The 24,177-nt window shown below is 53.2% G+C and overlaps 1 protein-coding gene and 1 long non-coding RNA gene across 2 annotated transcripts; one reads left to right on the plus strand and one right to left on the minus strand.

Moving 5' to 3' along the window:
• Positions 1-8,850: 8,850 nt before the first annotated feature.
• LOC119107564 (PDZ domain-containing protein GIPC3) lies at positions 8,851-22,308 on the plus strand. Its single transcript, XM_037231049.1, has 7 exons — positions 8,851-9,198; positions 18,086-18,182; positions 19,255-19,388; positions 19,678-19,816; positions 20,073-20,182; positions 21,046-21,127; positions 21,547-22,308. Exons 1-7 carry the CDS (start codon positions 8,944-8,946, stop codon positions 21,702-21,704), a joined length of 975 nt encoding a protein of 324 aa, XP_037086944.1. The 5' UTR covers positions 8,851-8,943; the 3' UTR covers positions 21,705-22,308.
• Positions 22,309-22,770: 462 nt separating this feature from the next.
• Positions 22,771-24,105, minus strand: LOC119108704 (uncharacterized). Its single transcript, XR_005095337.1, has 2 exons — positions 23,986-24,105; positions 22,771-23,614 (listed from the first exon to the last, which is right to left on the minus strand). It is a non-coding gene; the product is annotated as an uncharacterized LOC119108704 (long non-coding RNA).
• Positions 24,106-24,177: the final 72 nt, after the last annotated feature.

The following is a 24,177-nucleotide window of genomic DNA, read 5'->3' on the forward strand; positions in this document are numbered from 1 at the left end:
TAAGAGACCGGGGGTTTAAAGCTGAACGAGCACGCAGATGTGACATTATAGCGTACGCAAGCATAAAACTAGCCAGTAATGTTTCTTTAAAAAATCACCCTTCGTTACCTGGTGGACAAGGTGGAGATGGGGCTTTTTGCGGTCGCCACAAAATAATCTGCTGGTTCTTTTCAAGTGTGAGCATGTTTTCTAAAAATCACAGCCAGCTAGATGTCAAGGGTCATGTCGAGTTGATATTAGAACCAACGTCGCAGTGGGAGCCGATCAACGGACTCCTATGAGCGCGCACTATCTTAACGTTACCTTGAGGCCCATGACAGGGCGCACTCGCATCATTTCAGGGTGACATGACAGGGTGCACTCCCACAGGGTGCACTCCCATCATTTCATACGTGCAACCGCAGCAAACAGACGCGACTTGCGCTGGATCTGTTCAGAGATCACCGCTTTTAATTAAAAGGAGCATGCCACCTTGTCTGTACCTGCCATGCGTAGTTGGATCGGACACGTCTACTTTGGTCGGTAAATTCAGTGGTCTCGAAATTCTCCTGAATTATTCAGAACTTCAATTTCGAGTAGCTGCTCCGACGGGAGAAATGCTATTGATCTCCCTGCTAACCACTATGAAAGCAATGCTTCTCACTCATTTGACGTTCCCAATACTTGTGTTGTATAATGTTGTCAATGCACCAATTAGCCAAAATGTTTGGGAGACAAATAGGGCGATAGACAGAAACCCTCCCTTAAGGTAAAAATATATTTCAACATGAAGCCATTATCACGCGCATTCAATGCAACGTCGCACCATAGCTTTTAAGGCGTTGAGCACGGTGGTTCTCTTCGAAGGGTGTTTTGGCTTTGTGCAACATTGCTTACTTAAATGTTCAGTTCATTACAAGGCTTCTTTTACAAACCAGGTGTATACCAGCAACAAATCATGTGGTCTCGTGATGCGCATATGCAAACATCCACCAATGCACCTGTCGGTCAATGCTTACGCCACATGTCCACTGACGTCAGTCATACCCAACCCAACGACCTAGGCACAAATGTGAAATACGCCTACTTCCGCAGTAATCGTGGTTGAAGGTGCCAAGAAATGTAAATGAACATATTTGGCTTCGATTTGCCACAAGTAGTTCCATCATGAGCAGACCAGCCTCACCTGACTAAAAGGGTAAGCAAGCGTCATGAACCACGTCTCTGAGGTTGAGATGGCAAATCAGAATAAGAGGTGGAATCAAATCTAAGTTGGGGAAAAGTGTATGTGAAACTGACAATTGTGCATGAAAAAATGCGGAAAGCGTGTATCCTGAGGACTGCATGTGGTAGAGGACAAAAATACACCGACTAAATTGGGGCACATGTTTTCCCCGCATCCCCCACCCACCAGTGGCTACGACTCTGGTGATCATGAAAAAAATAGAGTACTGGTGATGTACAAAAGCAAAAAAGAGGATTGACATTTCAGATTGTAAAAGGACTGGCTCCCTACTTACAAGACCATGGTATAGTACTTAATGTTATACCGAGATGCAATTATTGCGTGCTTCTGCGCATTGTGTGCTTCTGCTTTACTTAAATGTCACTTCACGTGGCTATGTGATAACATATAGATGTCATGCGGTGATATGAAGTACAATATCAGTAAATAAGCAGACGTTATAGGAGGCAGTGCTGCCGGTGAAGTGACGACAGTTACTCTTTATGAGCAAACAAATCTGGACGATCGTCAGAAGTGCACATGTAATTCTGCGACAGTGCAGCAAAGGCTCGAGCCAAACTCGCCAGCTGTACACGAAACAATAACCACGTAACTCAATTCAGCAAAGAAACTTTATAGTTGCCATGATTGCAAGCAGGGGCGGCACCACAAACTTTTAGTTCGGGGGGGGGGACGGTGTAGCTGGCATGCTTGTTAAGGGGCCCTCCGGGAAAAAAATGATGTCTTTGTTTTGGATACATGAACCATACCCAAGAAACAAATGCCGAGAACACAATATGGAGCATCCTTATTATCTAATAAAAGGTCTCGATAACCCAAACAAGGCTACCTGTTCTAGAAATGGGCCTTCTATTGCATGGAGGGACCTCCTAACCCAGAATTCTGATTCCCAAAGGGGCCTCAAGATCTAGCCAAGGAACCTCGCAATTCAAAATCAGGATAGCCTCATTCGAAATTGCAACGATCTGATGCACGAAAAGAGCCTTCGATTCCAGAATTGGGGTCTCCTGAACATAGAGGGTGCTTCCTAACTTGGAACAGGGCCTCTTAGTTTGCAACAGAGGCCTTCCGAATCAGCAAGAGGCCTTCTTAAAGCGCATGTTTCACATTTGAAAACACGGAAGCAAGCATCAGATGTGACGAAATATGCTCACTTACAACTATTGGCCTACCTTTGAGTGGAAAAGGTTGCTCTGGACAAGGTAGTTTTCCGTTTAATAAATGTACCCCACGTTGTGTCATAATTGGATCACGTCATCGTTCCCTGCACCACATTGATTGAGAACCAATCAACGGCAATCATATCTGGAAATTGTGCAGATATGAACTACTCGTCAATGATATATTTATTGGCCTTGAACGCCTCGGGAAACAGAATGCCGCAATGTAACAGCAGGATTTCAATGATGTTATGATGGTGTCATGGATGCTTGCGTGACCTTAAAATAGTCCTCGAAAACGTCTGCACATATTTGCGAGTGTGTAGCTCAGAAACTAGAAAAGCTTAGGTCTTAACAACGGCGAGGCTGTGAACTGCACCAAACGATCATCAAGATGACTATTTCAGCCCTAACCTCCATGAAAATGTGGAATACCCATTTTAACATAACATTGGTCCTCCTGATCTGGAGCATGGAGCACCTTATTCATAATGTATCCTCATAATCCAGACAAAAGGCCTCCAGATGTAGAAAACGTTTTTTGAGCCCGCTTTATTACTCTCTAGCTCAGTTATGTGGGCCTCCTCGACCTGACTCTGGTAACATATGGGTAAATACGAATCCTTTGGTTTAGGAAAAGGAATTCCACATTTTTCTGGGGGCAATATATTCTTGTCCGCCTGCAGAGAGAACAACTGCCGCCCCCCCCCCCCCCCCTGCTGCGCCGCCCCTGATTGCAAGAGCACAGCATAATAAGGTATCCGATTATATACTTATGCTGCACAGCGTTTGCTGTTGTTCATGATTTCTGCTAAAGCTCTGTATCTTTTCATTTGCACAATCACAGGGTAGAAAAAAGGTGAAAATTGGTAATGGACATTCTATTGGTCCTAGTAAAACATGGAACATACAAATCAGTGCATTTTGTCCTCCTCCTTTTGCACGCCAACGATGGCTCATACTCATGACCAATACTTCTGATTGTTTTTGTCTTTTGCCAGCTGCTTTAACGTGTAGTGCAGATGACATCCTCTAGTAATTATCATGCAACATTTTTGGAAAATCAGTCATTGCGCGCTAAAGAGGACAACTCAAGCTGTACGGTGTCCTTCCTACGCGCATGCCTATTCTGTACTACAGTTTATAAGGACCCAAAACAACCTTGAATTTCATGCTGGGGAGCGTCGCCTTGAGTGCGCCAGTATCGTCTATGCACGCGATGACGTCTAGAATACTTAACACGCGTCCGGGTGGTCAGCTAGATACCCTTTGCTCGGGTGGGAGGGGTCAATTTGACCCCCGCAGAGATTTCGGGAACTAAGAAAGCTAGAAACACCAAATTTCAAGGGTATCTTGACCTGTACGTGAACTCACTTAGGTTAAAGTTTCCTAGGTCATGAACTTCAGATCAAATAAGGTCAAACAAGGTCAAATTCCAGGTTAGCCACCAAAGTGCCCCCAGAACCTAGATAACTGTTTCTAAGCAAAAGGCCACAGGCCCATTTGAGGCCACTGACCTGAAACATTTTTTTGTTTGACCTTTTAAAGGTCATAGTGACCAAAAGCATGCAAGACTGCCCCGAGTTTTGCATTTGTATAAGCGACAAAGATTACGTTAGGCAGTATGTTCTTAAAACAAAACGTCGGCCCAGGTCATCTCAGGTCAATGATCTATTTTTGAACTCTAAAATGCTCATGGAAGAAGTATAATGCGGTTCCTGCTACCAATAAATTCGAAATAAGCACCAGAAACTATCCCATACAGCGAGCACTAGAATAACAAAACAGGTTGGTTTTGACCTTGGTGTGACCTTTGTACCTGGCATAAGGCCAATGTTATTTGCTCATTCAACTGTTGTGTTACCTGAGAAAGCATCTCAGAGATGTATGGCTTCGTCTAACACTCCGTTGTTGAATCAGATTGAAGGATTTCCTGGAAATTGCTTTCGCTGAAACCATGGCCTGAATTTGACCTACCATAGATCAGCGACCTTACACGATACATGTAAAGTTTTGATGCCAAACGATCTGCTATTTAGTTGTCTACAGCTATGCAAAATTTGGCTCGGCTACGCCGTGCCGTTTGGGAACTATTCTTGAAAACCCTTCGGGAGGGGGTCAATTTGACCACCCCCCGCCCGAGCGCGTGTTACAGAAGAAAACAATTTGTGCTGTTCTGTAATACTGACAGGTTGATTCGGACTCGGAAACATAAAGTCAGTTACTTTGCGATATATTCTTGTTGATACAGTTCCACTACCAGTGCTATCAATAGTAATGATAAATCCCAAGGGTTCACGAGAGCATATTTCTGAGACATCTTCAAAGGCTGAACGTACTTTCTTGGAAAGCACGGTTTTACAAAACCGAACCATTTATCTTTGCAAGGTCAAACAGTACTTCACTAACGTGCCTGCGGTTGTGGTATCATTCCAACATGTAATTGCTGACTCACCTACACGTAAGACCCATGCTGTCAATTTCCTTCAGACCGTGTCGGCTGTTTCTAACCACATTTTAAAGGATTGGGCAGGAGTGGATTCCACCATCTCGCACTTGCTGAAGTTGAGGCTGGAAGGCGATAGAGTGCTGTTCATCCCAGGTCCTGCAAGCCTTGAAAATTGACCACCCGTCCTGAGTATCGTAAGCTTTATCAATTGTGTAGAGATAGTTGTCTTGAACTTTTTCATGATGGAACTACCTTTTAAATGAAAATCCTGTAAATTAGACGGTATTCCTCATCCGGAACTCCAGATTGGAAACAAATATGACACCCTGGAAAGTCAGTGTTGGCAGTACCAGCTGAATCCTGAAGCAACGTGTCGGACCGCATCATACAAAATCCTGAAACAATGTGTCGGAGTGCGTCCTAACAAAATCCTGACGCAAGGCGTCGGTGTTCATCCCTAAAAATCCCGAAACAAGGTGTCGCAGTGTTTCCATACAAAATCCCCAGGCAAGGCATCGCGGCGCGTGCCTACACAATATATGTGTATATATATATATATATATATATATATATATATATATATATATATATATATCAGGCGGAGCTTCTCAGTTGCGAACATGGAAGGTGGAAAGGTGATCTACTCCTGGTTGGCTGAGCAGAGAATCAAAGGCTGAGCCAAGAATCGGCTCATCTCTTGGAGAGAATCCGGTTCGCTGACAAGACCCACTTTTACGCGGGCGTTCTGATCAACAGCCAAGACAACCAGCTCTGGTCAGCCGAACTCCCCGAGCTGACGCAGGAGAGGCCGCTGCGCGGTGCAAAGGTCACGGCTTAGTGCGCCATCAGCTGCTCCGGGTCATTGCACCTCTGAGGTTTGAGGACGAAGACGAAAGTTCGATCACCGTAACATCTGAGAGGTCTCAGAACGTCATGGAAATACTGTGCATTCGGCCTCCTTGGTACAGCGTCAACAACTTCCGCAGTCGGTGGTTCCAGCAGGATGTTGCTGCTGCCCCCCCCCCCCCTCCCCCGCCCCCTTGCAGAGCCACCATCGGACGCCCCTGGTGGGCCTCGACCAGCCCGCAGACCCGTCATCCAGCATCAGTTACGCAGAAGACGGGGCTAGTGTTAGCACCGTTTTATCTCTAATATTTCGGCTGCGAAGAAGCGCACTGTGCAGCTGTGTTATAGATAAGTGATAGTTTTCGCCTTGCAGGCGTTGGCGGGAGATGAACTTGACGCTGATGCACCCTTAAACACCAAACATGCACCACCACGTTACAGGCAGAGCGGAATCGAGCGACAAACCATTGAAAATGATGTCCAAATGATCCATCAACCGAGCCACTGGGGGCTTGACATCTAATTGCCTTACGCATGGTATTGATGATGTCCATGTTCATGGTAGAGTGGTGCTCATTTCATGCGGTAGATGATGTTGCTAGCAAAGATGATATGTGAAATCCATGGGTAGTGTTGTGTGAATGTCACAATCAGTGCGACGTACTGCGGTCTTTTTTATTTTTGTGAGGTCTTTTCATCCAGAGGTGCGCCGGCCAAAAATGTTGTGGTGGTCTGGCAGTCCCGGCCTCTCCCTAGTGAGCCTCCCGCAAGAACAATATCCGCTTGACTTCAGGCGAGAGCGTTTAGGAATGCTGCCAGTTGATTGTCTACCCCGCGCCTACATACGGATGGCTGCTAAACCAGCATTTCACGCCTTGTGTGACGTGGGACGAGCAAGGCGACAACTAATATCAATGTTCTCAGCCGTTAAGTAGATGATGCGAAATATCAGGCTGATGAAGCCATACCATTCGACGACCAATGCCAGCAGGTTTTATAAATGAGTTAGAAAGACTACTTTTAATGATAATCAAAAAGGCGCAGGTCCATTTATAGAGCATTCGCGTCCCTTTAACAATGAATCTGATTGAAGCGAATATTGGGGACTAAGGGCCCCGTCAGGCTTGGTAATTTGGACCCTGACAATCAGCAAGGACTTACGGGTTTTGTAATTAACACGTATTTTCAAAAGAAAACAAACATTTTGGTTCGAGTTTGTCACAAAACCAGCGCTGCCCGTACACTCAGAAACACAAATCCACTCGGCAAACGGGTGACATTCGAGTCTTGCTCATAAGTGCACATTTTCCAGAATTTTGCCTTTTTACTTCGGCTGCAACCGATGCGATGAGAAGCACATGCCCAAATCTGTACGAGCGCTTTTGACATTGACGCGATTTTTTATACCGGCATCAAATCAGGACGCCGTGGGAAATGGCGGCGGCAATGTCAGTGTCAGTGGCGCCCGGATCACGACGATCCTGTGTCACAGGGTCACGAAAACAACACCGTTTGACAAAAGAGGAAGAGAGTACTGGCGGCAAATGGTACTGACGGCCTCAAGGGTCGACGTGTGCGTGCGGTCACGCGTGATCCGGTGCCATCTACGGGTCTGCCTTATTGAAAGTGCTTTAAGGATTGGTGTGGAAGTCTTCACAGGCAAGATTTCCCTTACCCAGTCCACTCGCTGTCCATGGGGCGGCATGCAAGCCTACCCGCTACCCATTCCTAATCATCGCTGTCATTGGGGCTTTACGACGCACTCAGCTGCTGAGGCTATATGGCGTCGCCTGCCTCTCACCCTGGCAGAAGGGCGGGCACCGCAGAGAATCGAAGCCCGTACCTCTGGCTTCTCAGACGTGCAGGGGTTAACGCAAATGCGGTAACGACTTCACTACCGGCACCCCACCCATTCCGTTTCAGTTTTGCCCATATTTTTACTACTGGTCTACAGTTCTGCGGCACCTTAGTTCCCTTTTTTAGAAAAGATCGGGAAATTTTGCATCCAAACCCTATCATGGGGTGCTAGCTGCAAAAGCTTAACTAGATTTGATCTTGACCACAGAAAGGTAGGTAGTATTATCTTCTACGCTTTGAAGCACCTACCCAAGCCAGTTATCCATTACATGATAGTAACCATCGGTTTACCCAGTCCACAAAGTCCTCTAGATTGGCATATGTCGGCAATGAGACCCAATACAAGCGTGCGAATTTTCCTGTCGCAAAATCCCTGGGCGTACAGCCCTTCATCCCATAGGCTCGCCAGTGGTCGATCGATGAACGGCCGATGCCCCCTTCTCCGAAAACGATCCCGAGTACATCACGTCACTGCAGAACTACTCGTGTTTTTACATTGCTTCGGTGGCAGTACTTCCGGTGTCGCTGGTGCAAGCGATACCATGCAATTAATTTCGCGATAGCAATGCCGGCAGTATTTCGCAGCATCAGTGCGCTGATAACCCTTTCCTGCCCCATAGCAGGGCAATTTCGTGGGCTCAATGCCAGAAATGTCGTCCCGACTAGCACCACGCCTTTCATTATTACGTTCTTAACGCGTAGTGCTAGCCGATGTCCACAAGGTGCAAATACAACCCCGCACGTGAAAATAGCGACTAATGCTGCGATTTACGTCGTAAAAACACATGGCTTCTAATTGATGCAAGAACACAAGAGACTCTTCGGTTGCCGGATACCGCAAGCCGCGCACATCACCTGTCACATAGCAAACAGTACGCACGATCTCCTCTAGCCGCCCCACCTCATCTGTGTCCGCCAGTCTGGTAGCTGACTCACAAAGCTAAGGTTCCGGCGGCTCCGCCAGATGTCCGGAGCGGCGCGCGCGCCCCTCCGCGGCAGGTGTGCGCGGCTCGCCAGGCCGTGAACCCCGCGGTGATTGTCCGCGCGTCGGCGGCGGCCGCGGGCGAGAGCGACAGTGTCCGCTGAGCCGCGCAGCAGAGGCCGCCGCTGCTGACACCGTCCGCCGAGCCGAGACCTGCCTCGACCCGGCGCACGGCGGCTCGGCCGGCGGCGCATCGCGCTACCTGTGCGCCGCGGTTCCGGTTGGCTGCTGACGGCGGCGGCGGCCGGCACTCGCGGCCCAGTTGCAGCGCGGCTGTGCGCGGCGAGCGGCGGGCGGTGGCTGGAGCGCGCCGTGGAGCGGACGACCGACGCGCGGCAGCACGCGCCGCCCACCCCCGAATGCGCCGGCAGCCCGGGCGGCGGCCACTTCCGGCGGCGTAGCGGCCATTTCCGGTGTGCGCGGAATGCCGCTGTTCAACCGGCCGCGGCGGCGCGGCGCCGACTCGGCCAGTCCGGTGAACGGACAGCGCGCCGGTTCGGACAGCTCGGGCGAGGGCTCGGCGGGCCAGGAGCGGCGCGCCGACTCGCCGGCTCGGCCCAAGCTGGTGTTTCACTGCCAGCTGGCGCACGGCAGTCCCACCGGCATCATCTCCGGCTTCACCAACGTCAAGGAGCTGTACCAGAAGATCGCCGACTGCTATGACATGCCCGTCTCGGAGGTGAGGCCGTCTGCTGGATGCGGACCGCGCGGCAAAGCTGTGAAACGCGGCTCTGGAACACTGTTACAGAAAATGGGAGAGTTGGGCGTTGGCCACCGATTAGTAAAGCTGAGCTCTCCTGTGTTTGTGGTGTTGTGTGGGCTTCGCCGCTGTTACATGCAGTATTGTTTGGCTCTCACATTACATGCTCACATAAACTACATCTATAACATGATGTCGACCATGCCGTTTCACATGTCGGCCGAACCTGTCGCAGTCAACTTTTCCACTGGGCTGTGATCGATACAAAATTTCGAAGATCCTCTTCACTCCCACGCCCTGAGAAAACGTCAGGGCATGGGACTGACGCCTACGGCACGCGTCTGCCGACGGCATCGCAGTGCGGTGAGCTCCACCCACGGCCGGCGGCCTTATCAGGTGGCGTGTTATGGCTCCCCCGCAGTCAGGTGTTGTGGCTCACAGCGTATCACACATAGGCAAGGCACACCCACTGCTGAGCATGCAGGACGGAATGCTGGTCGACAGGAGAGGTGTGGTTATGATCGGGGCCGAGCCCAAGAGGCTGGGAGAATAGGATCGACCTTGCCTGCAGCGGAGTAGGGAAGTGTGAAACAGGTATAGTTCACTGCACCGGTGCTGACTGGCCAGAATTTTGCCTGAGGGAAAGCAATGCTGCCGCCAACCTTTCAGTGCTTCAGATTTCCAGAAGGCTTGGAGAACAATGCCGCATCTAACAAAGGAGGGTGGCTGGGATTTGTAGGGGACAAACTGAGATTCCAACAGTTGCTCTGAAAGGGGCAGCTGGCGCTCACCAGTCGTACCTGCATCGAAAGATCTCTGACGTCCACCCAGTAACAAGGCAAGAAACTGACAGAGCAATAAGCATCTGGCATGCCATGGGCAACGCGGACATCCGCAGGATAAAGCCATGGACTGAGGCTGTGATGCACGCTACAACAAGCTGCTGCTTGCTATAACAGATGCTAATGCTATAACAGCCACCTGTGCCAGCCCACCCCAGCCAGCCAGCCACCAGCCAGCCAGCCCACCCCAGCCAGCTCGCCCCTGCCAGCCCGCCCTAGCCAGCCTGCCCTAGCCAGCCCGCCCTAGCCCGCCCCTAGCAAGCCCGCCCCCAGCCAGCCAGCCCACTCCAGCCAGCCAGCCCCCAGACAGACAGCCCACCCCGGCCAGCCCGCCCCTGCCAGCCAGCCCGAGCCAGCCCACCCCAGTCAGTCCGCCCCCAGCCAGCCAGTCAGCCCGGCCCCAGTCCGGGACGGCCGGCCGGCCCCCACGTGATGAGTAATCGTCGGTGCGGACGTGCAGTTCGATATACGTCGGCGGCGGCCGCGCCGCCAGGTGCGCTGACACGCGCTCTCCCCACCGGCCGCCGCGCCGCGCCACAGCTGGCCGCGTTTCCCGCCGGTGACGTCATCATCGGCGCTGCCTTGCCCGGCTTCGCCGCTGCCCTTTGTTTCGGAGGACGCCGCGCCGGAGGTGGCTAAACGGCCGGCAAGTCGTGAGGGGCAGCTGCTGGAGCGTCGGAGAGGTGGAGGACTGCTCACGGATTGCTGGATAACTGCGGCATGCGGGAGGCCACGAGAAGTGCGGGAGCTTATTAACGGCAGCAATTAGGCGCCAGAACTCAAAACCGTTGTTTTTCAACATTTGAAATTGGTTTAACGTATGAAAACAGAAATATATTTTGTTATGTATGATATATATATATATATATATATATATATATATATATATATATATATATATGCATATATAGCATGCTATATACTGTAAAACAAAATGGTAAGATATGGCAATAAATAAACAATTAAAACACAGTTAGGCCCATTCAACGTAATGCATCGCTGCTGGATTCGCTTTTATGTATAAGTGGAAGTCTGCCAGCCTCCAGCAGCTGTTCCCTTAATACTTCCGTGACTTTCCAGACTTAACGTCATGCCGGACCCATTCCAACCTTGAACAGCTGACAATCAAGGGCACATATTGCCTGGATCGATAGTTAATCGATCAGTATACACCACCACGTCATTAGAATAAGGTGCATTGAATAAGCGATAGGAGAGTTCTCGCGGCCCAGTGGGTTCCCTGTGGTTGCCCGTTGTTTCTCCCATCCCAGTGCGTTGCTATAAAATTATCGCCGTCCTCCATCCAGCTTGTTGCACCGTCTCTCCCCTTCCCTCTCTCCGCCTCCGCTTCCACTTGTCCCGTCTTTCCTCCCCTCCGCGTTTGCACCCTTCTCTCTCTCTCATCTCATCCTCCTCTCTCTCTCTCTCTCTCTCAGCTCCTCTCTTCTCCTCTGTCGTCTCTCTCTCTCTCTCTCTCTCATCCTATCTCCTCTCTCTCTCTCTCCTCTCTCTCCTCTTCTATCTCTCTCACTCTCTCTCTCCTCTCTCTCTCATCCGCTCTCTCTCTCTCTCGTCTCTCTCCTCCTCATCTCGTCTCTCTCTCTCATCTCTCCTCTCTCTCTCCTCTTCCTCGTCTCCTTCCCATCTCCCACTCTCTCTCTCTTTCTCTGCTCTTCTCTTCCTCATCTCACGCACATCCGCTTCCACTTGTCCCGTCTCACATCCGCTTTGTATCCGTCTCTCCTCCCCCGTCTTTCGCACACATCGTGAATCTTCCACAGCGCATCCGCTCTTCCACGCATCTGTTTCACACCGCATTTCTCACTCTGCATATATCCCACCGCAGCTCTCTCATGGCACACATATCTCATACCGCATCTCTCTCGCTGCATCTTTCCATCCCTCGCTCGCCCATTTCCCCCACAATTTTCCTGTTCTGGTCTCGCTCTTTCACCCATGCCCCCTCCCCTCTCTCTTCTCCGTACCTTTCTTTTTTCTCTATGCTTACCTTTCATGTCTTCTTACGAGGTTTTGGATTTCCATCCGCTCTACAAGTTGTGTTGTATTTTTTACGCATTTCTCTGCGTGCCTCTCTTGGATATCTTACTCCCCACGATAATTTCTGTGGTACTTTTCAAATGTCAAACTTCATCGCTTACGTAGTTATCTCTGCTCAACCTTAGCAGTGGCTGTCGCCGCGTTCCTCCGCATTCTCCACTTCTACGCCTTCGCATCTCTCCCTGCGTCTTCCTCGGTCTTTCCCGCCTCGCTCTTGGCACCCCCACCCCTGTCCAGTCTCCGCGCTCCCCGTGCTGCCGTTGATGTCGACCCGACGAGGCTGGTATGCCGGTCCGTCTGCCTACAGTCGTCGCCCACCTGCCGCTGCTCTCGGCGTTGGGTCAATTACCCGCGTCTGAAGAGCAGATCCCGCTGCTCGGCCTCCTCTGCCTGAGCCTATTTAGCTCGGTGTTAGGTGTGATGGCTGACGTAAGGCGCGTGGTGACTGCTCGCGGTCGCGGCGCCGCAGCCGTGGTGGGCTTTTTGATCCCCCTCTTCCTCTTTCCCCTCTTCCGCCTCCTCCTCCGCCCTCTTATACTCCTAATCCCGCTCCTACTCCTGTTTCTCCTCCTCCTCTCCTCTCTGCTACTCCTCCCTCTCCCCCATCCTCATTCTCCTCCTCCTCCTCTCCTCCTCCCCTCCTCTTCCTCCCTTCTCCTCGTCGTCGTCGTGCTCCCCCTCTTCCTCCCCCCTCTCTCAGCTCTTCCTTCTCCTCCTCCTCCTCCCGCTCCTCCTTCTCCTCCTCGGCCCGCTCCTCCCCTGCTCCTCCTCCTGCTCCTCATTCTCTTCTTCCTTCCTCCTGTCCGTCCTCCTCCTGTTCCTCCGTTCTCCTCCTCCTGCTCCTTCTTCTCCTGCTCCCCGTCTTCCTCCTGCCCCTCCTCCTCCTCTTCCTCCTCCCCTTTCCCTTCTGTAACACACGTCGCGCGACCTTGCCGTCTGCGCAGACATCGTGACGAATTTCCAGGGCTTCGACAGCATGACAAGCCGTGCGTTTACAAACCATGTCCTTTTGATGATCGCCTCTCGACCACACTTCGGAAAAGCTGAAGGCTCCGGCGAGTCAGGCTGGAACTGGCGCGTCAGGCGAGGTCGAGGACGTCCCAAGTGTCAGATGGCCGTGGGTGCGCTGTCGGATTGGGGATCAAGTGGAACGCGGGTGGGAGCATCGTGTGCAGCAGGGCTCACAAGAGCGGCTGGGCCTGCGCGAGGCTGCCTGGGACAGCACACGGGGTGCCGTGTATCGGGCGCCGCGCAGAAGCTTGTCGCCCTTAAAACGGACTCATACCGGGCATTTTGAGAAGCCTCCCTGAATGCAAGCAAAAGTGATGGAAAATAAAATGAAATCAGATATAAATGTGGATCATAAAATGAAATTAGTCGATATGCTCGATCTGGCAGATATGCTACGTTTTCCTTCTGTGGAGTAGCCTACTTGTGCGACGACAGATGACACCTCGCCACAAGATGTCCCGAGTTGTCATCTGTCGCCGTAGCGTGTCACACACGCTGAATGCCCAGCTTGTCCGATGCATGCTCAGAGGGGAGGGAGCGCTCTGTCAGGGAACCCCCACCGCCACCGGCGCGCGCCGAAATCCTCTGGAAGGAAGGAATGTCTGCGCAAAGGGATAGGGCACGTCTCGCTCGGGAGCTTTTTGGACGAAAAACGTGAGCGCTGTCGCTCCGCTTGGAGGCGGAGCACACCGTGAAATGGGTTCCGTCTGGCTCTGTCTCGCTGCTTTCGCTTTCGCTCTGCAGCTCGCCCGCCGCTGTGAGTGTGCTTGTTCTGGCGCGACGCCTCCATGCCATCCGATTATCAGTCCGTGACAAACCGCTCACAGCCTTGATAAACCAGCCGGAAACAACGGAGATCAGGAAGGCAATTCATCGGCCCGATTCCGAGGCTCCGTCATATCAATGATAATGGGAACGAGAAATTGACAGGGTTATGGATCAGCTAGCGCAAGCCTGCGTACGATCTCTTCTTCAGATTGTTCATCAATATGCAGCGGTAATGTAGCTAAGAGGGCTATAAAGAAGATCGCTGGCTGTCATTTGCCAGCCCATCATCATCAGTAAGTGTGCTACGCTGCTGGTGCAGTTGTTGCAACCAAACCGCATTATGTTGTCACAGTAGTGGCCTGTTCCGTCGCGTTAATTGTCGTACAGCCGGCCGATCCTGGGCATCGCTTGCTCGTCATTCGCGGCCGCTGTAGCTCTCCCGGCCTGGACGGATCGTGGCGCCTTCGGCAACCCCACCACCGACATGTCCGCCCACTGGAGCGTCCCGTGCTAACGCTAGTGGAGAGCTACTCCTAATGCTCGAGCAGTGCCTCTTTCATCTTCTGACTGGTCCTTGTAAGTTGTATTTTTGCTTTGGGAATGAGAACCTTTAGGCTGTAGCAGTCCATGCGCAAGTCCTGCTCCATAGACGTTTGGACTTATCTATGTTGGGCATCAATGTTGTACAGGTGCCTTGAATGTGGAGGGATGTTTGCATATGGTGTGGCACGACGTGCAAGGCATCCCCTCCCCACCCCACCCTCACCCCCCACCCCTCAATTTCATGGCCGTGCTCATGGCCATGGCTCCCCCACATCCGACCCACCCAAACGAATTCGCTCATTTTTCTTGAATGCAGGGCTTGCACGCCTTCGGTTCCCTCGCCCGTGGGAACTGCCGTGACGGCTACTGCCTCGACCTACTTCGATGTGCGATCTTGGGGCAGGCCAACTGCGGTCATTTTCGCCCTTCGATTCGGCTATGAGACTATGCAAGGTGATGTCGACGTTATCTACAACAGCTCAAACAATGCTACTGAATCCGAACGTCATGCCTAACAACACCACAATATTTTGGGAAAACCTAATTGGCACGACCGATTGTGGCACAAGCGCGTGGCATCAGGCCTCGCACGCAGCGACGCACGCATCGTGGTGAGTCGGTTGGTTGGTTGCGTGCACCTGGTGTGCCGGCGTATTTAGCCAGGGTCAGGTGACGTCAGAGAATGCCGTGAACTAGCGACGCCATGTTGGATTATGGTGCGCTAGCTAGGCTGTTCATGTTGGTGTGCGGATATGGACGAAAGGGGCGATAACCGACTCAGCGAGGTCCTAGTCAGTCTACCGATCATTTTCGAATATAAGAAGATGGAACTGGAAGGATGCACTGGCGTGCTGTTTTACGAGGCTTATGAAATGGTTGTTTTTTGTTTATAATGCTTGATTGCTGATAAATGATTTTCATTATTTAATTTTGGTTCTCAGTTGCCATCCAACACTTAAAAATTGGCTAATGTGACTGCAACTTTTGGTTTCCATTAGCCCGAGCATTATGTGTTCCCAGGCATTCCTCGCCACGATACAAGGTTGAACGCTGCGCACGAAATATATCAGGTTACCAAACCCGGAGACGCATCGGATCCAAAAGTTCAGGGCCATTCGGCCCGTCCACGCGGTCCCAGCTCGCGCCGTTTCGCCGGGCGCTTTGTTTTTTGCCACCGCTATCCCCGCTCGCTCGGGATTGTTCGCAGGCGGCACGAGATAGCATCGGCGTCCCACTGACCTGACACGGACCGCCTGGCGGGCCGATAACACCGGCTCTCCGACGCAGCACCTGACCGCCGCGCTGGCCAGTGGCTGTACCCGGCCATGTCTGGTGGTGGTGTCCAATAGCATCCAGTCACAGGAGACTGATGGTTAGGATAATATCCGAAGCTGCGCAACGGTTCATGGCATTACATGAAATCCCATCCCGGATCAGCAGGGTATCGGTAGTATCTGGTATATATATATATATATATATATATATATATATATATATATATATATATATATGTGTGTGTGTGTGTGTGTGTGTGTGTGTGTGTGTGTGTGTACAGGAGTGCGGTATGTCCACCCAGTGTGGGAGCGCCACACACTGCTCTGCTGCATCACGTTACACCCCACCAGCCCACGACAGCATGCCCTGCACATGCCGAACCGGAGTCGGTGCAGAACGATACTGGTCGGAGTCACATGTTAGTGCTGCGTCACATTTCCGACCTGCGAAAGCCTTCGCCCGATGGTCTTACGTGCAAAGCCATGCCGGTGAGCACGTGAGCAATGAGAGGGTGGGTGGTCGAATAATAAGGCGAGTGGGTATGTGGGTAGATTGGTGAGAAAGCGGGTGAGCGAAGGGAGCGCGGATAAGTGCGTGAGTGAGACAGTGAAGAAAAAGGGGCGAGACATGGACAGAGAGAGAGAGAGAGAGAGAGAGAGAGAGAGAGAGAGAGAGAGAGAGAGAGAGAGAGAGAGAGAGAGAGAGAGAGAGAGAGAGAGAGAGAGAGAGAGAGAGAGAGGAGAGAGGGAGAGAGAGAGAGAGAGCATGGAGGTTAGCATAGAAATTGGAGAAAGAGATGGAGAGCGAGGGATAGAAAGAGAGAGGAAAGGATCGACAAGGGCGGGGACCAAGAGGCACGTGAGAGAAGACAAGAGAGCAAGAACGGAGATCGGACGGAAGGAAAGCGCGAGAACGACATGATCGAAAGCTTGGAATTCGATAGCTCCATGGGAATCGCCAGCACATGGCAGCTGGCTCAGAGAGACAGCGGCTGTAAATGCTGGTGTTCTCACGGGCTCAGTGCACTTGGGCGGTCAACATGCTCAGAGGACGTGCACTCAGCGTTCGGCGGGCGAGCTGAGTGGACGACGACCATCAGCGGGCGGGGACATCACGCCAGAGGAGAGACGGAGCGGGAGCGGAGCCATCACACCGGAGAAGGGACGGGGCGGGAGCGGGGACATCACGCCAGAGAATGGCGGAGCGGGAGGGGGACACCACGCTAGAGCAGGAACGGAGAGGGAGCAGGGTCACCACGCCAGAGAAGGGACGGAGCGGGAGCGGGGACATCACGCCAGAGAATGGCGGAGCGGGAGCGGGGACATCACGCCAGAGAAGAGACGGAGAGGCCCGCGCTCACAAACGTCCCCCTCAGCCGTCCTCACGGCGCTGCGAGGCTGTCACTCTCATACCTCGGCCGGTGTGGCAGCGTTGCCTCTGTTTGTCAGCGGCTGGCTGTCATAAATACCGCAAACGCGAACACCAGATCATGTTCGCAGCGACCGGACGAGCGGCACCGCCCTGGTGGTGGTACCTCGGACCGATCGCTCCCGCTTTAACATGGATCGGACCTCGCCAAGCCTCGGGCGCAGCGAGCGGTGCAGTTCGTGAGGCGTGAAGTTCGATCTCACGTCACGCCACCGGGGTTACGGTACTATGAACGTATTTGATGACTTTTCGCCCGCGCCAGGGATATTTTCCTTGGCACAGGCGAAACACCACGGCGAGACAATGCACCGGTGTCCTCAAAAAACACAAAACTGTTACCGGTGTGAGTTACCGTCATGTGCAGGGTGCACGTCATGTGCACCGGTGGTTCGAAGGCCAGTCTACATTTAAAGCAAACGTGCGTGCCGCTAGATCAAAATAAAGTAGTGACTTTTGGTCGCATTTCAGCGACATCCATGAACAATGCTGTACTGCCTGCGGTGAAATTAAAGGTGTGGTTTAACGTTTACATATAATGGTGGGATTGGTACAAAAGATGACCGGATGAGATGAAAAGATGATGAGGAGCGTAAGTGCTATAGCTTCACGAACGGCTGAGGTGCATCATCAGTAGTACGTTTGGATGAACTGAGCGACGGGGTACATGTTGTGCGCTCCAGACGAGGACGGAAGTCTGGACAGTTATGACATCCGTAATACAAATGTCTTTATGTAGACCACATACTGATACGCCTCAAAATCATCTAAAAACTGAGCCCACTTTGATGACGCATACGTCCTCACCATTCACCAGCGTGTGCTGGCGCGTGGTGGCCTTGGCTCGCGCACTGGCGCAGTCTCTGTCGGACCAGTTCCGGATGTTCTCGCGTGGGCGGGTACTGATGTGACGTCACGCTCATCAGCCGTTCGGTTCTTTTCAGATACTGTTCTGCACCCTGAACACGCACAAGCTGGACATGTCGAAGCTGCTCGGGGGCCAGATCGGCCTGGAGGACTTCATTTTTGCACATAAGAAAGGTGAGCAGGAAAACGAACGCAACCATCCATACTAGTTAGACCTTGAATCAGCAGGGAAACAATGACGTTGCACAGGGTCAACGGCAAACCTGATTCTAAAAGATTCGATGGGTTTGATTAGCTCGCTCATGTTCAGTTCACTAAACACCCGAGCACCCGCAGTACCTGCCTGAATTTTCAGCATGGCGGCCACTTCGTAACTTGCGTGACCGTTCGATCTAGCGCTTGCCAAAAGGATGGGTGTGAGCGGATGTGCCGCTTGTGTTTCACAAGCTTAAATGTTGCATGCTTTCGCCATCGTATGCGGCAGAACTCTGTTCCTTGTACGTAGCATATAGAACTAGGCGTATCGTTTTTTCCAGCACCCTCAATAGCCTTTTCCTTAACATTGGGAGCCGCGGGATATCTCCATCCAGCTTCAAAATAGCCATGCATTGTCGCCGGCCCTTTTGCACGACGGGACCGTTTCTGTTTGGCTACCGGCGGCGGCAGCAGCGACAGGAGCGCTTGGCCGCCACCCGGTGCACGCTGGCAGCGTACAGTGCACACCGTGTTGCCCATGCAGCCGAGCGGCGCTGTTGCACGTGACCGTGCACGAATCAGCGCCGCGGGCGCGGTCCGAGCCGAGACGCCAGACCACCGCTACCCGATCTCAGAGCCGTTCAGTGACGTCACGCTCGGTAGCCGGCGCAGCGGGGACGGGGTTCACTGGCCGGCATGGTCACTTGAACGGCGCGCTTTGAGCATGAAGCTGAGTTTGGTCAGATTGTAACGCTGGACGGTGTACGAACGCGACGTTTATCAGTCACTGGCATGGCCTAACTGATGCGTCGAAGTAAACTGATTCTGTCCAAGAGAGCCTATTCCCGACAAATCAGAACGATCGCCGGACGCACCACAATGCTCTAAGCATTGCCCGTCTATCTTTTGACCGCGCAGTTTCGCTTTCATCTCACATTGGTGACAAGCGTTGTACCGAGAGGATGCGCTCGCTACCTGCTAACAGCTGGCGTCAGCACTGGTGACGTCACTGACCCAGCCAAAAACCCACATTACCCCCGTACCGCTGCAGGTCAAGCCAAGGAGATCGAGATCGTCAAGACGGAGCAGGCGCTGGGACTGACGATCACCGACAACGGCGCCGGCTACGCCTTCATCAAGCGCGTCAAGGAGGGCAGCGTTATGGCCCGGATACCACACGTGCAGGTACAGGTATGCTGTGCCGCATACATACGCATGTGTGCTGTGCCGTGCGGTTCCATGCATATCGCCGTCATCCCGAAGTGAGGGAAGATGTACACGACCGAGGGGGCAGGGGCTCAGAGGAACTCTGTGTCAGGTGATGCCGGTGGATGGGTGTACTTTTGTATTGTTTGGCAGAATGTGTCCGATAGTTCATGTGTTCGTGAACAATGCTTGAATCTTTGGCTGACGTTTAGTGATGTTTGGCAGTTACGCAGAGCTGCGAAGCCATCGCCACGTGCCCTGATTGCAGGTGGGCGACCACATCGAGAAGATAGACGGCGTCAGCCTGGTGGGCAACAGGCACTACGAGGTGGCCAAGAGGCTGAAGGACATCCCGGTCGACAAAGCCTTCCTGCTTCGGGTGGTGGAGCCTCTGAAGGCCGGCTTCGGTGAGCACCAGGCCCGGCTCGGCATAACCAGATGACGGGAAGAGCATCACTGCTCACAGTGCAAGCCTTGCCAACTCTGCGTGGTTCATGTGGGGATTCGCACAGAATCCTCGCCTGTACCGCATCGACACGTCATCCCCGGTGATCTGTGCTATGGTGCGGTGCATCCCACTCCCCACCGTCTGATCTTCGGCCGGGGTAGTTCGGACGCGTCGCGCGCCAGTGACTTGACCCGATCCGCCCGCCCCACCCGCAGCCAACATCGGGCCCCGCTCCGACCCGCGCGCCGGCAAGAAGGCAGGCTACGGCTCGGGGAAGGCGACGCTGCGCCTCAGGGCGAACGGCCCGGCTCGACTGGAGGACGCCGTGAGTACTGACTGGCCGTCGCCGCTGCCGTCCGACTGGGGTCGCACCGGGCACGCGAGACTAGAGAGGGCCGTCATGGATTGTTTTCCGATCGTGGAGATTTTTCTTGAATTTTCCTCTGCCGAACCATAGATTCCACCGCTGGTAATTACCATGATTATATATTCCACCCGCTACCCATTTTTGATTAACTGTATCTATCCTCCCCCTTTGTATTTTTTTTTTTAAGACTTCAGTTCGAAGTTATAGAAAAGTGTCAGAACGGTTACAAAACGTAGCCTTTGCAATGATAATTATAAGAAGTATTCATAGAGCTAGCTATGAATTCAATTTAAGCATCAACATCGTATAGTGCTTCTTGAAGGACGAAGTCCAGCATCTTACCTACGCCCACAATTTCCCCCGAAACTGTACTCGCTCCAGCCCGTTACCCATGCCGCCCGTTAGTATGGATGTCCATGGACTTACCCAACCAGTGAAGTCCGTGAGACGAGACCAATGGTGCGGCAGCGGCCGGGGTCACGTCGGGGGGGGGGGGGGCGCAGCGGTTAACGCAGACGCGTTAACCACTGCGCGTCTGGGAAACCAGAGGTACGGGGTTCGATTCCCCGCGGTGCCCGCCCTTCCTGCCAGGGTGAGAGGCAGGCGACGCCATACAGCCTCAGCAGCTGAGTGCGTCGTAAAGCCCCAATGACCCAAGGTCGCGTTGGGCTACCGGGTCACACCAAGCGTGCGCTTTCAGAGGACCCATTAATGTTGCGATGATTCTGGCGTGAAAATCGCCGGAAGACCCAAGTCGTTTACGAGAGGCGCGATGTTCGTCTTCTCCGCGTCAGGTTGTGACGCCTTCCGTGTTCCGACAGCCAACTGACATGGTGGAGGCGGCTACAAACAAGATCAACTCTCTTCTGGAGAGCTTCCTGGGCATCAACGACTCGGAACTAGGTGAGGCGACAGTTCAGTTGCCTGACCGGGATATTACTACCTGTTTTGGAACGTGAGAGATAAGCATATCCGATGAACCGAGGCATCGCCCAAATATTTATGCAGATTAGCAGATTGACAACGTCGGGCCTGCATTCAAACATGTTATCGCTAAATATTTGTTCTGATCAGTACTCCTCTGATAAATTGGGGTCCCCTGTGCCAGCGTTTCGTCAACGCCAACGTATCAGAGCATGCCCACCGGCATGGAGGTCTGGACATGTCAGCCCGGTCTGGGCATGCCATTCCGGTCTGGCAGGCATGTCTCGTTACGGAACGGATGCGATCACCTTGTCCCGATGTCAAAGAGTTCAGCGTTGACACCACCATGCCTCTGCGGTTCCAGCTTTCGATAACTCGCTCTCATGCCCCGGTTACAGCCACGCAAATCTGGGAGCTGGGCGAGTCGAAGGCCAACACGATGGAGTTCGCCGAGGCTATCGACGGCTCGGACCTCGAGGCCTTCGGCTTCACCGACGACTTCGTCATCGAGCTGTGGGGCGCCATCACCGACGTCAAGGCCGGACGGGTCAAGTGACGCGCCGCGGGCGGGGCCGGCTCGGCTCGGCTCGGCTGGTCACGTGCCGTGACACTGGCCTGCCTGTCGGCTCGGTCGGTCCAGTGACGCGCCGCTGGCACGGTCACTGGGTCTCAGGCGTCTGGCTGACACGGATCGACGCCGCCGGCCGCCGGCGCGCGTGTACCGCGTGAGGCGCTGGGAGAGGCGTGAGGAGCGCACCGCCTGGCGAAGTACCGGGCCGGCTGGGTGCCAGAGGACGCGAGACGGGACGCGGCCAGGGATGGGCATACGGCAGAGTAGAACCGAACCCAGCTGGCCGAGACGGGCGGGGACCGGCGCGGCGCGGCGGAGTCAGACGGTGGTGCTGCTGGCCATCCGACCGCCGGTCAACACATTCCTACACGCGCGGCCCGGCCTTCCGCTCCGAACACGGCGGTGCTGGTGGTGCGCGCCTGGTGTGGAGAACACCTGTGCCAGCGCCGGCTCTGCAGCCACAGCCAGGACACAGTCGGCGGTGGCGCCACCTAGTGACAGCGGTGAGAGCCGGAGGAGCACTTTCTTATAGGTAGTCATCGTGACAGTGATTCCCACTTGGTATTCCGGAAATACAGATGTACCCAGACTTCGGTGTATTTTGTCAGAAGCGCACAGCATATACTTGAGTGATCGGAACGAGGCGTGGGCGCCATCTTTAGCTGGATAAGCGTGACAGCAAGCTAGTGTGATGAAAACCATCCTGTTGGAGAGAAATGTGCGTTGTTGGTCACCTCTTAGCCACATGCCCGTTGCAGTGGGAGGCAGGGCAGAGTGGGCACGCCGATTTAATAGCAGCACATGTATTTGCAAAGGTAAACTCATGCATATATGATAAGTATTGTTCTACGCACATCTTTCAATGATCACAAACACGTATCAACTGACTGAAAAACGCAACATGTGATAGAGACCCATGTAAAAACCAGTCCCTCCTGTGGTTCGCCTAAGCGCAGTAAATAACGCAATTTTTGCTTGCATCATGTCATGAGGAATGAGCTATAACCGAATATGCATTGGTGGTTGCCGCATCAACAACCCACAAAACAAACATTATCATGATATATATTTGTTTCCAAAACGTTTTAAAAAAGCAAGCAAAGGCGCAGCTTAAACAACATGCATATCACACACACAGTCGACGCAGAGGCTGCACCACCGTCATCTCCTCAGTAATGAACGCTCCAGGTAATCTGAATATCGCATCATATCAATAAGCCAAGATTTCCCGAGCATCAACCTTGCGCAATTCAACGCAGTACAACAAAGCCAACAAACACTTCGGGCAGACGCATGCTAGGTGCATCGGACGTAATTACGTGTGCAGGGACGCCAAAAATTACGCCGTTTTAGATCTTCAAAGAAAGCAGAAGACAATACGCATTCAGCGCAAAATCACATAAGCTTCGCCGTCCGGCCTCCAGCCACGTCAAGACAATTCGACCAGCACATAATCTTTGTGACGTCACGTGGAATCTGCGCTGTACGGCTTATCGCATATCCTGCGCGGCTATACCTTTTGACGCAACCGTTTTAGCGTCCGACGCATCTAGTGTATGCTGGAATTCACAGTTGCACAACCCATCATTAGAAATATTCTGGCAAAACCAAAAGCAGCCCGTGGATGTATCCCGCAGTGTGGTAAGAGCAAAACCAAGCTAGAAAGCCACCCGCTGTCAGTTGGTGGCGCTGGCTCCCACCACATGGCATCGCGCCTGTCACCAATTGACCGCCGACGACTCGCGGGATCGCGATTGCACTCCGGTAAGGCCCCTCGTGCCGGCTGCCGGTCGGCGCGGCCTGCTGCTGTCTCAGCTGTCCTGCAGCACAGCCATCTGCAGAACTGGCGTCATCAGCCGGAGCGCGTCCGAGCAGAACTTCTGCAGATAGCTCGCCTGTAAAGCACGCGCACGGGCTGCTGCAGGGCTGCACTCGGTCTCGGCACCGCCGTTGGACCGCCGCGAGACGCCGACCCTCAGCAGGGGATGGCGAGTGCAGAGAACAGAGCTGTTACACACATTTAGTCGGATGTTTGCACGACTAATGATTTTAGTCGGACTAATGCCTCGGAGAATTATCAGTAATGCCTGGCTACGCGCATCTCGAGAGCCACTCACTTCAGAGGCCTCCGACAAGCATGTGAGGCCACGACAAGGACTCTGCCCTCTCGCAAACAGCGGCCGGCTTCACAGCCCCCAGCACAAACCATAAGACGGCGCCGTGACCTAGCCTGGCGCGCGCGCCGTCGGCGGCCGCGCCGGCTGACCTCGAGGTAGATGTCGGTGGTGGCGGCGGCGGCGCGCTCGTCCGTCTGCCGACTGAGCGTCTCGGCGAAGCCGGCGGCCGTCCGTCCGGCCTCGGCCGACACCAGCGCCGCCAGGCGGGCCAGCAGACGCGCCGCCGCCGCGCCGTCGCGACCGCCGCCCTCCACCAGCAGCAGCTCGGCCACCTTGTGCAG

This window comes from Pollicipes pollicipes, unplaced genomic scaffold, assembly GCF_011947565.3.
Source record: "Pollicipes pollicipes isolate AB1234 unplaced genomic scaffold, Ppol_2.1 Scaffold_6686;HRSCAF=7923_pilon_pilon_pilon, whole genome shotgun sequence".
Taxonomy (NCBI): Eukaryota; Metazoa; Arthropoda; class Thecostraca; order Pollicipedomorpha; family Pollicipedidae; genus Pollicipes; species Pollicipes pollicipes.